Below are 15,276 nucleotides of genomic sequence, written 5' to 3'. Positions count from 1 at the left end.
GATTTCTTATTTCTGTTCGTCCTGAATCGATACAAAGTAGTCGTACAAATAGTTCATTACACCGGATCTCACCGGGTCGGCGGGGAAACAATGTCCGATGACGACTTGTTAGGTTTCTTTAGGAGATTAGCTTTGGATGGAAAACCATGACTTTACGTAACCTTCACTAAAATACATACGCCTACATATATAGGTTATGGTATAGTGTACGTGTATTAATATTAACAAAAATAATAATTCATTCCTGCGAGAAAAAATACTGGACATTATTATAACATATATATTATATATACATTTAGTATTCACCGTGAAATCTCATTTTCGAGAGGACATCTATGTTATCGTCCGACAGTGAGTGAGTGATATTTGATGGACGTACTGCATAATTGAAGTGGACTGGATTATCGGAGAACCATACCAGAGATTATCGAAATCTATACTGTATATAAAAGAAGATAAAGAAAAAATAAAAAGCCTATATATTGTTAATTTAATTAATGTATAAAAATTTTGTAATATTAATAAGGCAAAAAGTTTATAAAAACTACAGGTTTTGTAATTAGAGGAAACAAGTTTTAAAACAAAAAGGTTAAAAATTTTAAGTTAATTAATAATTTTGCAGCTAAATATGAGTTTTAAATTTTCATTACGTCAAAATTAAGAGCAACGAAAAGTAAGGCCGTCGTGACGCAGTGTCTGATTATAAGCGCGACGACTGCGAGTTCGATTGCTACTTCGGAGAATGAATTTTATTTTTTATTTTCCTCGCGTGATTAACAGAGAGCCTTAAGTCTTAACACTATACTTTCGCTCTGCGGGAATAAGTTTGAAACTGTTACAATTATCACTATTTTTCTCCCGCTTGCTATACAATATGCCATATAAAAAATGAGTCTAGACCGAGCCATATGTTACAATCACAAATAGTTTTAGTGTCAATAACACGTCATACACAAGCTACCGACATTGAACTGAATAGCTGTGTGCAAATCATTCGCTTTTCACTTACTTTATTATTATTTAATCAATAAAATTGAAATCGGTAATTGGCAATTTTTTTAAGAAGGGCAAGCAGACGGAACCTGGGAACCTTGTGTAAGACACATCCGTTCGCCACATTTCGCTGAATTTATGAAATTAATGAATAATACCTTTAGATTATCATAAATTTTATTTCAAATACAATTTTTAATTGCTTTCTCAAAAGAATTAAGGTTAAACAAAGTATTAATTAATTAAATTATTTGATTTTTCCCCATTTCTATGCAAACAATGGGCTTGCGTGATTTGTTAGCGGTGTTTAAATTCGTATTTAGTTTAAACGACTAATTAAAATCTACGTTAAAAACATTTAGGTACTTGATTGTATTGAACTAATGTACCAATGACAGACCTAATTAGGTTACAGCGGCGTTAACTTCAGATAAATATTATCTATATATATAAAATCGAAAGGTCACTCACTCATCACGAAATCTCAGAACCTACAAGTGCTAGGAATCTCAAATTTTGCATAGGAGTTACTTATAGGACGTAGGTGCTCGCTTAGACGGGAATTTGCAATATTCGACTTCTAAGGGGTTGTTTTTGGGGTCGAAAGTTTGTATGAAACTTCGTTACTAAAAATACTAGGAGTCTCAAATTTTGCATAGACGTCACTAGGACGTAGTCATGGAAACAGAAATTAATAATAATATAGTTCACGCGGGTGTAACCGCGAGCGGGCCGCTAGTTATTCATATAATTATCATTTATATACTTTTTTTTGTGCTTTAAAGGACTGCAGACTTGAAAAAACAGCTTTACGCTGCATACAGCACGTTAGGCAGACAGAATCTAGTGTTAAGACACTCTGTTTCTCACTTTCTGCCGAATATTTCGAGGCGTTGCGTGTTGAGGGGCGGAACTCAACGCCGGTAGAAATAATAATTAATTCCCTCGAGTGGGGATCGAACCCACTACCGTCGCGATACAGTCACACCCTTGTTCCCATGCGCCACGACCTCACTCCACTTGTAGACTCGAATATTTGATATTAATTTTAGCTTGATAGTAGACCTCCAGATAGTAGTTAGCTATCTCGAGATAAAATATGGTCTTGACAGGCTGGCAGACAAAGTGATTCTATAAGGGTTCCGTTTTTTTCTTATCAGTGCAATACGAACAAACGAATTACTAAAACTAGTAAGACAATCAAAAATTTAAATAACGTATCAAAGACATAAATATGCAAAACTTCTTGTAACCACTCTTCAAGTCTCAATGTCTTCCGTTAATGTTCTTTAAATAGCAATTAAACCTACAGATGCGGGACAAACGAGATTTGTTCCAACGACCTCAAATAAAATGTAAGTCTACATTAAATACTTAAGTGTGATTACTAAAAAAATATAAGCGATAAGAAATAACGTGAGGGTATGACGAAAATTTCTTTTACCAATTTATTGTCTATACAATTAAATTAAAATTCTAATTAATATAATTTTAAAATAAAAATGTCAAAAGAATATATTATATAGAAATTAAATGCAACCAATGTGAAGCGTAAAATCGTGATAAAAATCACGCATTTCAGAGAATATTTTTCATGGTTACAGATAATAGTCTCATTCGAGTGCTAAATGACATGTTACGAGTCGTTCCAAAACATTAACCCTTGTATATTTACATATCTAAAATAATTATAGTGGAATAGTACGTTTCTACTTACTTTAAATTTTAGTCGCAATAATATCGATATCTAAGCAAATTACAAATAACTTTCCGATTGATTACTTATAATTAACCAAATACAGACTAGAAAGAAGCCACAAGACACACGATACACTAGCACTATGTACCGAATATATATTTTTACAGTTTCTGTTAATAGACGATCAATAGTAGCGAGCGTTCGTCCTCTACGACGGTCACGAGTCGACTGAAACATGAAAGGGCGCAGTGAAATGTGCGCCGCGACGCCCGGCGGGGGTAAAAAATCCCCAGTTAGTTTATACTAACATTGTTTGTTCTAATATTGTATAGATATTGGACGATAAAAGGAAATGGGGTCAAATTTACGATTTCGGCTTAGAGCGTTTAAGAAGAATAACGAGAAATCAATTCAATTCTTGAAGCAAAATTGTAAAAACTACATTAAAAGAACAAATAAAACAAAAACGAATAATTCCAATGTAATAAGAAAACATAGAATATAATATCCATATTGAATATATCGAAGTGATTAGCAAAGAAGGCCCGCCCGCCCACGCCAGGGCGGAATCCGAAGATCGATCTGTCAACTTGTCGCACGACTTGTCGGCATAAACATTGTGTTGGTTGTATAGCATTTTGACGTCACCGATAATTATATTTGCGTCTGGAGAATTCGCATTTGTGACCTTCAACTTGCGACGAGTACATTTACTTAGAATTGTTAAGAGCAAATCCGCAAAAACCACAAAACAATTTTTTTATGTAAATACGTAAAGCGTTTTTATGATGGCGCCTTTTATTTTATCATTAAATAAAATAAATACTAGTTAAAATAAAATTTTGTGTAAATTAGTGTAATTACAGTAATTATTTTTTATATAATATAAGAAAAATTACTCTGATATTGTTGATTTTAATTAATATGAAAATAAGGTAATAAAAATAACGCAAGCAAGAGACTTGTCTTGATTTTTTTCATATCATTGCCTAATTAACAAGTAATTATATGTACTTATAATTGTAAGTCTTTTTTAGTATCCCGTAGGTACTTTGCAGGTTAGACAAAGGGAACCTCTCCCATTCCCAAAGTAAGTTAAAAATACAAGCTACTCCCGAAGTTTGTCTTGCAACCCACGAACATCGTTGTATGTCCAAATATTTTACAAAATGAACAATGGTAAATTTCGTTGTTTTTTTTAAACCTTTTCTAATCTTATCTTAAATTAGAAAGGTCATCGTTGAGGGGAGGCAAGATTGATTAAAGTGCAAACGTTGATTTTGTGGCGCCCATAAAACTGGTCTTTTATCTGATAACACTATAAATAGATGCCGTAAAATGAAGAATTTTAAATTATTTTATGATCTGTTTTAAGATTTTTTTTTAGCTTCACGCTTATCTTTCGTGCACAGCCCGCACATAGCAAGGTAGACAGAGGGCACCTGGGAACCTAGTGTTAGGACACTTCGTTCTCATTTAGACACTTCCTTTCTGCCCTTTCCGCCAAATTCTTGCGGAAGGTATTGACTGGCTTTTAAGGGTTTTAAGTAGATGTCACGCCAAAGCGAGGAAATGAAAATGTTAAATATTTCATTTCCTCAAATCGGAAATCGGACTCACGACCTGTCGCGTTTACAGGCGCACGCTTGTGCCACTGCGCCAACACTGGCGATTAATGATTATTTCTTATAAATAAAAAGGAGAGTTAATTGAAAATCTGTATGTAAGTTTTGTATGTATGAGTAGGATAGTAGTATAGAATAGCAAATGATATAAAAACATTATCAAAATATCGCTTAGAAAGGTAAACAAACGGATCATGATATAAAGTAATAATTATAAGATTTTTTATATCATTGTATCTCAGATAATAAATTAAGTTTTCATTTATTTTTTTTCATGGTTTTTTACAGTATTTTATGTTGCACAATCTATCCACCCCAAAACAACGCGTTAGGGGGCGAATATCGCAAATACCCCCTATAAGAACGCTCATAGAAAATGTTGTGCACTTGTAGCTTCTGAGATTTCGTGATGAGTTAGTAAGTGACCTTTAACTTTCATATACATACATATATAGAATACTAGTGGGCCCGGACGCGGCTATGCCCGCGAAAGTATAAGTTTTTTAACTTATTTTAGTAAAATAACTAAAATAAGTTAAAAAATAATAATAAGTGGAGATTTATTATTAGAAAAAATATCTGAGTAACCGAAATGAACAAACAAAAGAAGTAAAAGTACCTAAAGTTTGCCGTGCGCGCGTCCTAAACATTTTTCTATATTAAATAAATATTAATTTTTGCGAACAATATTAAATAAAATCCCAAATGATTTAAATTACGATATTTTAAGTGCATAACATCGGTATAGATAACCGAACTGAGATAAATTAATTATAAGCAGCAAATAATTACATAAAAAATAATAGTAATTCGAAAATATATAAAAATTTATTTATTTTATTTCAAAGTCATCTGCCCGTTCGCGTCGGTCATACTATACCACTCGTAGGCTAGGTCATTTGGAATCAGTGACATCTTAATTATTTATTAGAATGTTATACAAATAAACTATAATTTCAATCTAGTTGAAATGCTAAAAGTGACTATTATATTTATTTTCATAAGGATGAATATCAAATTGTAGAAATCATCTAATTTTTGTTAATGTATACAAATCTATATCGGCGCGCGCCATGTACGCGTTAAGCAAACTCACTTTGGGTGACGTTTTCTTAAAACAGCAAACTTTGCAAGCCGTTGCTTAGCAACGCGTAGTGACGATTGTTATTAACATGGCGGAATCAATTCCTTGTCAAATTAATTATTTTAATATATTGGTATATATCAAAAATATTACAAATATGAGAAAAAAAAGTATCCTATGTTCATCCCGGGACCCTCAAGTATCTCTATATGAGTATTTTATCACAATTAAATTAGCGGTTTGGCCCTGATTGCGTAAAGGACAGACAGACAGACAGACAGACAGACAGAGTTACTTTCGAATTTATAATATAGGTATGGATTAAAACATCATTATTTCATTACAACTCTATACTAAATGTACAAATTCAGTCAAAACAATAATCATTAAAAGAGTTTAATTGTTCAATTAAAACACACTTAGGCACTATTAGTCTATTAAAGTCCTAGCCTTAGCATTTACCGAAGTAGGACACGGAAATGCTTCGACGGCCTTCGTTCCGCTGAAAAGTGGTAGAAAAACTGTCGCGACACTTCATCTTTAAAGGTTTCAAGTTGTTTTTTTTTTATAATTTTAGATTTTTCTAGATTCTACAGTCATTGTAAATGAGTCAAATATTAATTATTAACATAAGAATGTATTTTCAATACATAGATAGAGTGACTCAAGGAAATGATGTTACAATGCAATTAAAATGATGAAAGATGCATAAATGATTATTTTAAGTTAAGAAGATTTGACGTCACAAAATATAGATAAATTATCGATTTTTTTACATAGCAGAGTAGGCAGAGAGAGAGGCAGAACCTGGCAACCTAGTCTCTTAAAACACTTTCGTTCCCCACTGAGTGTCGCAATTAAGGTTCCACGCTAGCCCCTGCGCCACGACTGGAACCAAAGGTTATAAACTATAGATAATGGTACCATATTTAAACATATACAAAATATGAACTATCTCATACTTTAGGTACGTTAGTTGATCTACAAATATTTGCTTTCTTGATACGCGTAGCATAAGTGTGTTGTCACATTGCGGAACACTCACGTGTCTTTCTTGTTTAGATGATATCTAGTGACGATAATTATTTTTAATTTGTTTCGGGCATTCGAAAGATAAAGATAGGTAAATTACAAAATTTTAAGTTTCCCAAGTTATCGTGTTGTCGTAATTTATGGGATGGGCACTAGACTACTCCATCGTGGGCACGGCCAGCCCCCCTATTCCACCGCCTACTAGAGGAAGTGAAATATGTATTTAAATTTATATTTCCATTTCTTCGCTCTTTGAGTTCCACACTCAGCGCGCAATGCCTCCAGAATTTGGCGGAACGTGAGGAACGGAGTGTCTTAACACTAGGTTCCCTCTGCCTACCCTGCTGTGTGCGGCAGATATAATTTACCATTAATTACTTTATTATGCTGTAAATACTTTCAATATATTTCTGTGCACGTGCCCAAGAAAATGCTGTAAGTATAATTGAATTGACTTACAAAAATAACAAAATAAATTATAATTACAAATGAACTAGCGACCTCCGCGAATAATTGTAAATTAACTCATAGAACGAGTGTTATTATTATTGAACATCTTTACAAATATAAAAAAACTTTAAAACAAGTGTAAGTGTAAAAAAAAAAATACTTTCAAACACTTGTATTAACAATTATCACATACATATTTTACATGACATTATCAATACTTAAAGGTCGTTCGTGGCGCAGCGTGTCAAAGACGCGACGGTTCTGAATTCGACTCCTGCTCGTGGAAATTATTTAATTTAATTTCCTCGCTTTGATAACAAGACTAAGCGGCGGCGTTGAGTTCAACTACACAAGAGGCAAAATTGGTTTGTGGGGAATAAAGTATCTTAACATTAGGTGTTTTATGCTAATCCTGCTATAGGCAACAACCGCCGCACTAGCGGAGCTAAAGTAAAAAAAATAAAATAATAATGAGGTGCAACGTCTTGAAACGGTTGAAAAGCGGAGAGCGGAGTCACTCTTAATAATATTTTAAAAGAAAAAAAATCTTGTACCGACGACAGAGACAGGGCTAGAATAAAGTTGATAATGGAAAAAGTAAGTCCTGTCAAAGTCGTTGGAGGCCGAATACAATAACACTCAGAGTGCTACACCATGGCATGTTAACGATTTTTAAATTATTTTCGCAGTTAATTTAGACGGCACTTTTGTGTTAGAATGTTCAAGAAAATCTGTTTTTAAATCTACTGATATTATATCAAGAAATACTAAGTAAAAAAATCTGAACAAAAAAAGCTATTGCAAGTTTCAACATACAAATGACACAACAAATCGCGGCGTTAAGATTCGCCATTTCCAATTTCGCGAATTGGGGAAAAAAAGCGGAGTAATAAGCGCCATGATACATAGTTTCTCTTTGTACTCTTTTTGAGAAATTCATACTATAAAAAAAATCACCGGTGTAGCGTAGTAGGAATATGTCTAGTCTATTTTTGACACTAAGCAGTATTTTTCGCTATTTAATAATGTTACACAAATTACAATTATTACTATCGCGCTTATACAATTATCCAGTAAACAAATCAAAATATAAATAACCAAATAAAAAAATGAATTCAATCTTCACACAAAAAAGCAACACAAAGATTTCTAGCTAGCATTTTGACAGAATAAAATGTTGCTTCAGGGTTGCAAAGGCCAATGAGACACGCGAGATCGCAATAAAGAAGGTAGAAAACAACCTTACGTGATAGTATCAGAAATAGTACAATGGGCATGCTTAATGCAGGACATTCATTTGTTGCCCACTCTTGTAATATTATATATTATGCATATTACGTTGCTGATTCCATTAGGCATCTATATTTTAAATACAAGTGATAGAATTGAGAAATAACGAAAAATATTTATAAGAAAGTAGCTTTTGCCTGAAAGAGTTGTGTGTGAAGCACTGAGGCCAGGTGCAGTGGGCTACATCAAAACAATTAATGTTATTTAATATAGCCTTCCTCTATAAATGGACTGTTGAATGCAAAATAATTTTTAAATTCGAACCAGTAGTTCCTGATTTCCTTATACAAAATGTATATACACCATTTTATTTCATACCAACTAAAATTTACGTTCAATTGATTTTATATACAATACTGTCCGAATGTAATGCATGCAATGTAAACTATTAATATAAATAAAACAGTGTCTGTTCGTTGTAGCTCGTAAGCATTTTAATGGGGGACCTTGAATGTTTCACGAGACCTTCACCGGTGTTTACTACATGAATGAATATACTATTGAATGGGTTTAAGTCTTCATTCGTTCATTTCTATATGTAAATTCTGTTAAACCTTGACTTTTAATATATTTAGATTATTTCCAGCGGCGAATAGACTGTTAATAAAAATTGATCAGTAATATTTAGTCGACGAAATGTTTATATTTAAAATATTTTCATTTTCTAACTCTGTCATTCAATTAAAAGCAAGATGCAACTTACTTAACACTAGGTTCCCTGATTTATATCAGGAAAAAGTGAAATGACAAAATTATTAATATAAATTATCTAAAGAAAAAATATCTATAATCTGAATATAATATGTATGTGGGATTTGAACGCATAACCACTAATTAAATACAAGTCAACAGCGCCATTATAGCGACTTTTCAAAAAACTATTTCTATTTTAGAAAATTAAATATTATGATTATACCCGAATCCTATATATAATTTAATAATCTATAAACAAATACCATAATTACAATGAGAATATTTTGTTTGAAGTGTCATTAAAGTATGATTAAAATTTTTGCGCAGTTATTATTTTTTGTTTTGCGGTCGTATTACAGGGTTAATCATTGTTTACATATGTTGTGTGTTTATGTATAGATGTCTGTGTAATTAAATTTATATGCAAATATTCTGTGTACATACTATAGATAAGGAAGATTGGAAGTGACAATACATGTATTTAATCATATTTTAAGGAGTTTGCTGTTCTAAGATCTAAGTTTTCGGGCACCACATAATAAGAACATTGTTTTTAACAAAATTTAGAAGATTTGTTGTATAGCGGTATTCAATAATACATTTTATATTATTTTTTCTGTTGTATTTTATTTTTGCCTAGGCAGAAGTAACCTAGTGTTAAGATACTCCGTTCCATACGCACCGCCCACTTTTCGAGACATTCGTATCTTTTGACCAAAGCAAAGAAACAAAAACAATTCACCCCTGACTTTAAAAAAAACCATAAAAGACTTACATAATTAAAAAATATTTTATAAAGAAAGATCTTAAATATTTAAATTTCATTACAAACCAATCTAAGTCCAAATCTATTAATAAAACTAAGCGGATCTTGTATCTAAATCCAACTCAGTATATTATTAACACGTGAAAACTGAAAATCCAAAGATTTATTATTAATAGTAGGCAACTTTAAAGAGCTAATATAAACAGGAAATATCCAAAGCGTTTACGTGTACGCACATCCTTATTGGTTCTCACTTCTCAGTTTATATATGAATCAACAACCTTGCACTATATTCGGTGAGATCGCGAGAATTTCAAACAATGGTTTTCCTTCATAGTGTTTTTTTTTAATTCTTGTTAAATTGCTATTAAAATTTCTTTTGGTTATTAATTAAATAGTCGTTTAGTACATTTCATAGAGAATTTTATCGATCTGTTTTCCTGTTATATTTCAATTGGTTGTGACCAGGAATTTTGACTAACAGTATAAATCGTAATATTTCCTTTTTCAGTTGTGGTACGAATTTCGGGGAACCCTCTCTTTTCAAGGATCATACTTGCAAATGTTCTGTGTTTGCATCTGTGCGTTGTCTGTCAGTCATTTAGTAACGGAAGAGTTTAATGTATTATATAGATTAATATACGTATAGATAAATTTACTTACTGAGTATATAAATATTTAGGTTACAATAAAAGCTGAATTAACATAAAAAAAATTTTTAGGTTATAATTACATTATTAAAACTCGAATTCGGTTAATTACTAAAATATGTCACTCCAGGTTCAATATGGCGTATCTATACAATAATGAGAAATAAAAATATCTTATATATATTTAAAATATATACACTGAAACTAAAATTAAATTTATATCGAGGTTAATACGCAGTTCAGTTATAAGTTGTTTGTTTTCGTTTGAACTATTTTTGTTACTTTATATTTAGTTGGTAAGTGTTTAGTGCAAAGTGAATGACGCCCACTATTGCTGGGAATACTACTCGGTATGCAGAAACATTACTTTTGTGCGTAAAATGAGTGATGGAAGCACTTAGACATTCTTAGAATATTATCCAATACTTATATTTAGAGTTTTTGGAATAATTTTTACAATAATCTATAATTCAACGAATGAACAGATTTATATTTCTTAATAATAATTGTTTACTTTATAACTATTTCCGCATCCTCTAAGAATATTACAAATCAGTTAAGTCAGATCATTATATTTTTATTTTTCTCATGAAATCAGTTAGTAAGCAACTGAAGAAGTTATAAAATCTATTTATTTTCATTCAATAGTCAACATTAAAGGCCCCTTAAATAAATATTTAATTTATCCACAATCGTAAAATACCTATAACAGAAATCGGTATTATAAGGCAAGACAACCAACTGTCCAAACAGCATTGGTTCTACGAAGTCAGGTCAAATCGGTCATCAGCATTTTGCACACGGTTTTAATTCAAAAACTAACAAACATTGACTAATTTCTGAACCATAGTTGAAAATTATTATTCATGATAATTAAAAGTTGAAATCGTTGATGGATGAGGAACAGACTGTTTTGATCATTTTCAGTAAATATTGATGTACTAGTTTACTTGTTGTTTAGAACTAGTTTGAAAAGTTACTTGAAATTTAGGGTAAATTTATAAGAAACAATAGGGTTAATGTATCTTCAGAAATATACCATATATCAAATATGTATTTTATATTAAAATACGTAGCTTTCACTTCGAAATTATGAAAAAAGTCTTTCTCATTGTTAAGCAATGAGATCCTAGTGTAGAGATAATCAATCTAGTGAGCAGTTTCTTCAAATTTGAGAGTCATTGCATATTTGGTGAATCTCACTATTTTATTTGGACAAACTTTCCTCAAAATTTACAGTTACATTTACAGGCGAATTTTTCAAATTTGCTTTTCCAATCAGACGAAGTCGCTGGCATAGCTAGTACCTACTTAATATGTAGATACAAATTAACAATATGTAGTTTCGAAAACTCAAATATTAGCATTTGTTTGCGATCTCGTCCTGACGTGACGCGCTAGTGACACAATGAGAACGACGTGATTTTCGATCAACAATGTTTCAGAAGGTTGTTTGTTTATATGGAAAATATTTGAAATAGCGCTTTATTTAACATACTTTTGACTACAAAGGTATCTTTTAAATCATATAGTGCGATTATAGCAATATTATAGTATTGGATTCAATATTTTATTGTCGATTTCACAAAATCAGATGAAGATTTTGTAAATTTGTCTTTTTTTTTAGATTCACGCTGTATCCTCCGCATTTTTGGACGTCTGGGAACCTAGTGTTAAAACACTCTCGTTCCGTACCAACGACTTCTGGAGGCATTGCGTAGTTAAATGGTTGAACTTAATGCCACGTTACCAAAGCGAGGACATGAAAACATTAAACATTTAATTTCTTCGAGTGAGAACTGAACCCCCGACTCGTCTCGTTAACAGTCGCACGCTTGTGACCCTGTGCCACAAGTACTACTGTTTCGTCGGTACTTATATTATAAAATGTATCTAAAGCTACCACCGGTTCGGAAGGCAGTAAATGATAAATAAATAAAGTTAAGGGCCATTAATTATGCCACAAGTTAAAAGAGAGAATTGAGGAGATCAATAAAGTGAGACAATATGTGACAATAAAAACCTGTAGCTACTGTTTTATAAATAAAAAAATATATAAATGCATTTCCAAATATATTGTGTCACATCAGGCGAGACACACAAATATAAACCACTTGTGACAAAGACAAAGATCCCATTAAAAATCATGAAATTCCTTTGACATAATTATTAAATGGGTTCCTATAAATAAAAAAATGTAAATTTTCATTTCTTCGCTCTGGTATGGAGGCAAAGCGAGGCACTGCGTTTCGCCGCTCAACATGCAATGTCTCCTAAACTCAGCAGAACATGGTAGTGGGGAACGAAGTATCTTAACTCTAGATTCCCTCAGCTTACCCAGCCGTGTGCGGGATACAGGATACATAATTTAAATTTAAATAATAAAAAAGCACCAACTCACTGGTCACTATCGTAGCGCCGCGTGACGTGCGGCGCGGGCGCGCTGGCCGGCAGCAGCAGCTGCGTGTCGGGCGAGCACGCGCGGGCGAAGGCGGCCGCTGCTTCCACCGCCGCCTCCTCGTCGCACAACGACGTGTCGTCCTCGGCTGTTGGATGGTACGTGGTTAGAATTGATGAGCTTAACGCTGTATCTAGCTTCTAGAAGGGAAGGTAGAGGAACCAAGTGTTAAGACACTTCGTTCCTCACTGCGTCGAGGTATTTTGTGTTGAGTGGCGGAAGTCAACAATTCGCTTTGTGCTTTTACAGAGCGAGGTAATGAAAGTCTTAAATAATACATTACCCCGAATAGGAATCTGTAATACACTTATGCCACTGCTCTACGAAGGCCTCAATGATGGCCTGTGTTCCTTTCATTCTAAAAACGTCATATCTAACGTCGTATATTTAATTTAAAAATAAACAAAATTCTGCAATGCGGCAAGCGTATCTCTCAAGAGACGCTATCATTATCTTTCGTAGTTTAATTTTATGATAATTATAAATGAACATATTATTAATTCTTTTGTAAACTGTTTTATTTACTTTGTAAATTTTTACACGTTTACGAACATATACAAAAATAAAATATATAATGTAAATGTTTTATAGTATTTATTTGTGCAGATTACTATTTTTATTATATTTGACTTAAATTGCGGAAAACTATGTATCTTTCATTAAGATTATGTCACATTTTGCAGGAGAGAGAAACACTAATATGTAAGGAATTTCCTTTCTAAAAAATCTATTACATTTTTATTCTTAGAAGATGGTTTGTGATTACTTATTCTTTGAAGTTTTTACTCGACTGAGGCGAATCTCAAAAGGAGGTTTTAACGCGTGTTGTATGTATGTATGTCCATTTCTTTGTTCCCTTGTAACTGTTAAACCAGTGAACCGTTTTGATAAATGATAGGTATGTCGATGGATTGGTCTTGATGGCGCTAAAGTTATTGAATATATTAATTTAGTTACTGCAGTCAGATTTTTAAGTTTGTCTATAATTAACTTATTTTCTTTATAAAAGACAAAGCACGCAATTAAAAAAAAAATTGAAATTAACTGATGAAACGACATAAAACTTCCGTGACTGACGTAATTTTTATCTTACGTTTTTTATTTACTATACTTATACTTAATCTTATCTCCATCAGAATAAGAATTGTTACTAGATAATTAAGTGGGTCATAAAAGTATTAGGTACATTTATTAAATGTGTATTATACATCAACATGCATTTGCATTAATATATATTTCAAATTTTAAACTTAAACTAAATCTTGTTTGGTAATTTAAAAAAAATAGCTAAAGTATATTTTAAATAATTAATTTATATATTATTAGAATAAAAATTTTTTACGTTAAAATATTCAATAAAAATTCGGTAATTGATCTATTGTTTACGTACAAGTAATGCATTTATTATAGATCAAAATTGAGCTGTATAGCAAGTCGTTAAAATGAATATCTTAAAAGATATCAGGAATTTGAAAAGATCGTCAGGGGTTGTGCGACTGCCGTGCGTGATAAATGTGGTGGGTGGGTGGTGTCGTGGGTGCTTCATGTCCAATGTCCAATAATTGACTACCGTTTCACTAAAAATTTCTTTATTAATTATATTCGATAAAATAAAAAAGAGTGAGTTTAATTTGTGGTTCAAGGTAGTGGAGTATAGTTTACACGATTTATATTAGAAAAATCTGCAAAGCAGAACAGAATCTGCCTATGGTTGTCTAGACCAGGCGAGTGGAGCAGCCGACTAAATAATAGTTATACTAGAGGTATAACACTTAAAATGTATAAAGTAATTGTCTTAAAATAGTTTCTTGTAGTACTAAAACAGTTTGTTTTATTCTAAAATTTAGGATATTTTAGATGTAAATACTTTTTAAAAATATCAATTTAAACAGGTTTTATATATATTTTAACGTACTTGGACATTCACTTACGATCGTATTCAAATGCTGGATTAATCATATCCACATATGGTATGGCTTGGAATACACGAACAACACATTTTTGTATAACTAATATAAATTATCAACAGTCTCCCCCAAAAAAAATCATTTTTACACACTTTCACTAAAATTTAACAAGGAACGATATAATTACTGTAAATATAAAATATATTATATATTTATAAATACTATATATTATATATTTATAATATATTTATAAATACTATAAAATAACGTTTAATTAACACAAAATATGATTTAAATTTAAAGTTACTTATAATAAATTTAGGCAATCTGTCAAATTACGGCGCGGGGACGACATCGCTTTATCTAATGAAAGACGAGTGTTTACATTTTTTTCATAATATTCTTTAGTAACATTATTATAATATATAACGTGATATATTATGTAATTTTCAATTATACTAGATAATGTACCCGGATTGCCGTGTATATTTAAATATTTAAAAAAAATAATAATACAATATATTTCAAGATTGTAGAAACAAGATTGGCTTGGTAAAAGAAACATAATCAATCAAATCAAATCAAATTTGCAAAATAATCTATGATTCTTTTAAAGTTAATGGGGTTTT

General features: G+C 31.7%; 1 protein-coding gene across 3 annotated transcripts in view; it reads right to left on the bottom strand.

The window, feature by feature from the left end:
- Gdap2 (ganglioside induced differentiation associated protein 2) overlaps nt 1-15,276 on the bottom strand; it is a 67,380-nt gene that overhangs the window by 16,736 nt on the left and 35,368 nt on the right. For all 3 annotated transcript variants that reach the window (XM_085186776.1, XM_085186775.1, XM_085186774.1), the window contains exon 7: nt 12,684-12,828. In XM_085186776.1, the coding sequence (XP_085042902.1) occupies nt 12,684-12,828 (145 nt within the window). The remainder of the gene's footprint in view (nt 1-12,683; nt 12,829-15,276) is intronic.

This window comes from Heliconius melpomene, chromosome 6 (assembly GCF_056956725.1).
Source record: "Heliconius melpomene rosina isolate 202511_hmr_F chromosome 6, ASM5695672v1, whole genome shotgun sequence".
In the NCBI taxonomy this organism is placed as follows: Eukaryota; Metazoa; Arthropoda; class Insecta; order Lepidoptera; family Nymphalidae; genus Heliconius; species Heliconius melpomene.
This window is presented reverse-complemented; position numbering and strand designations above follow the sequence as displayed.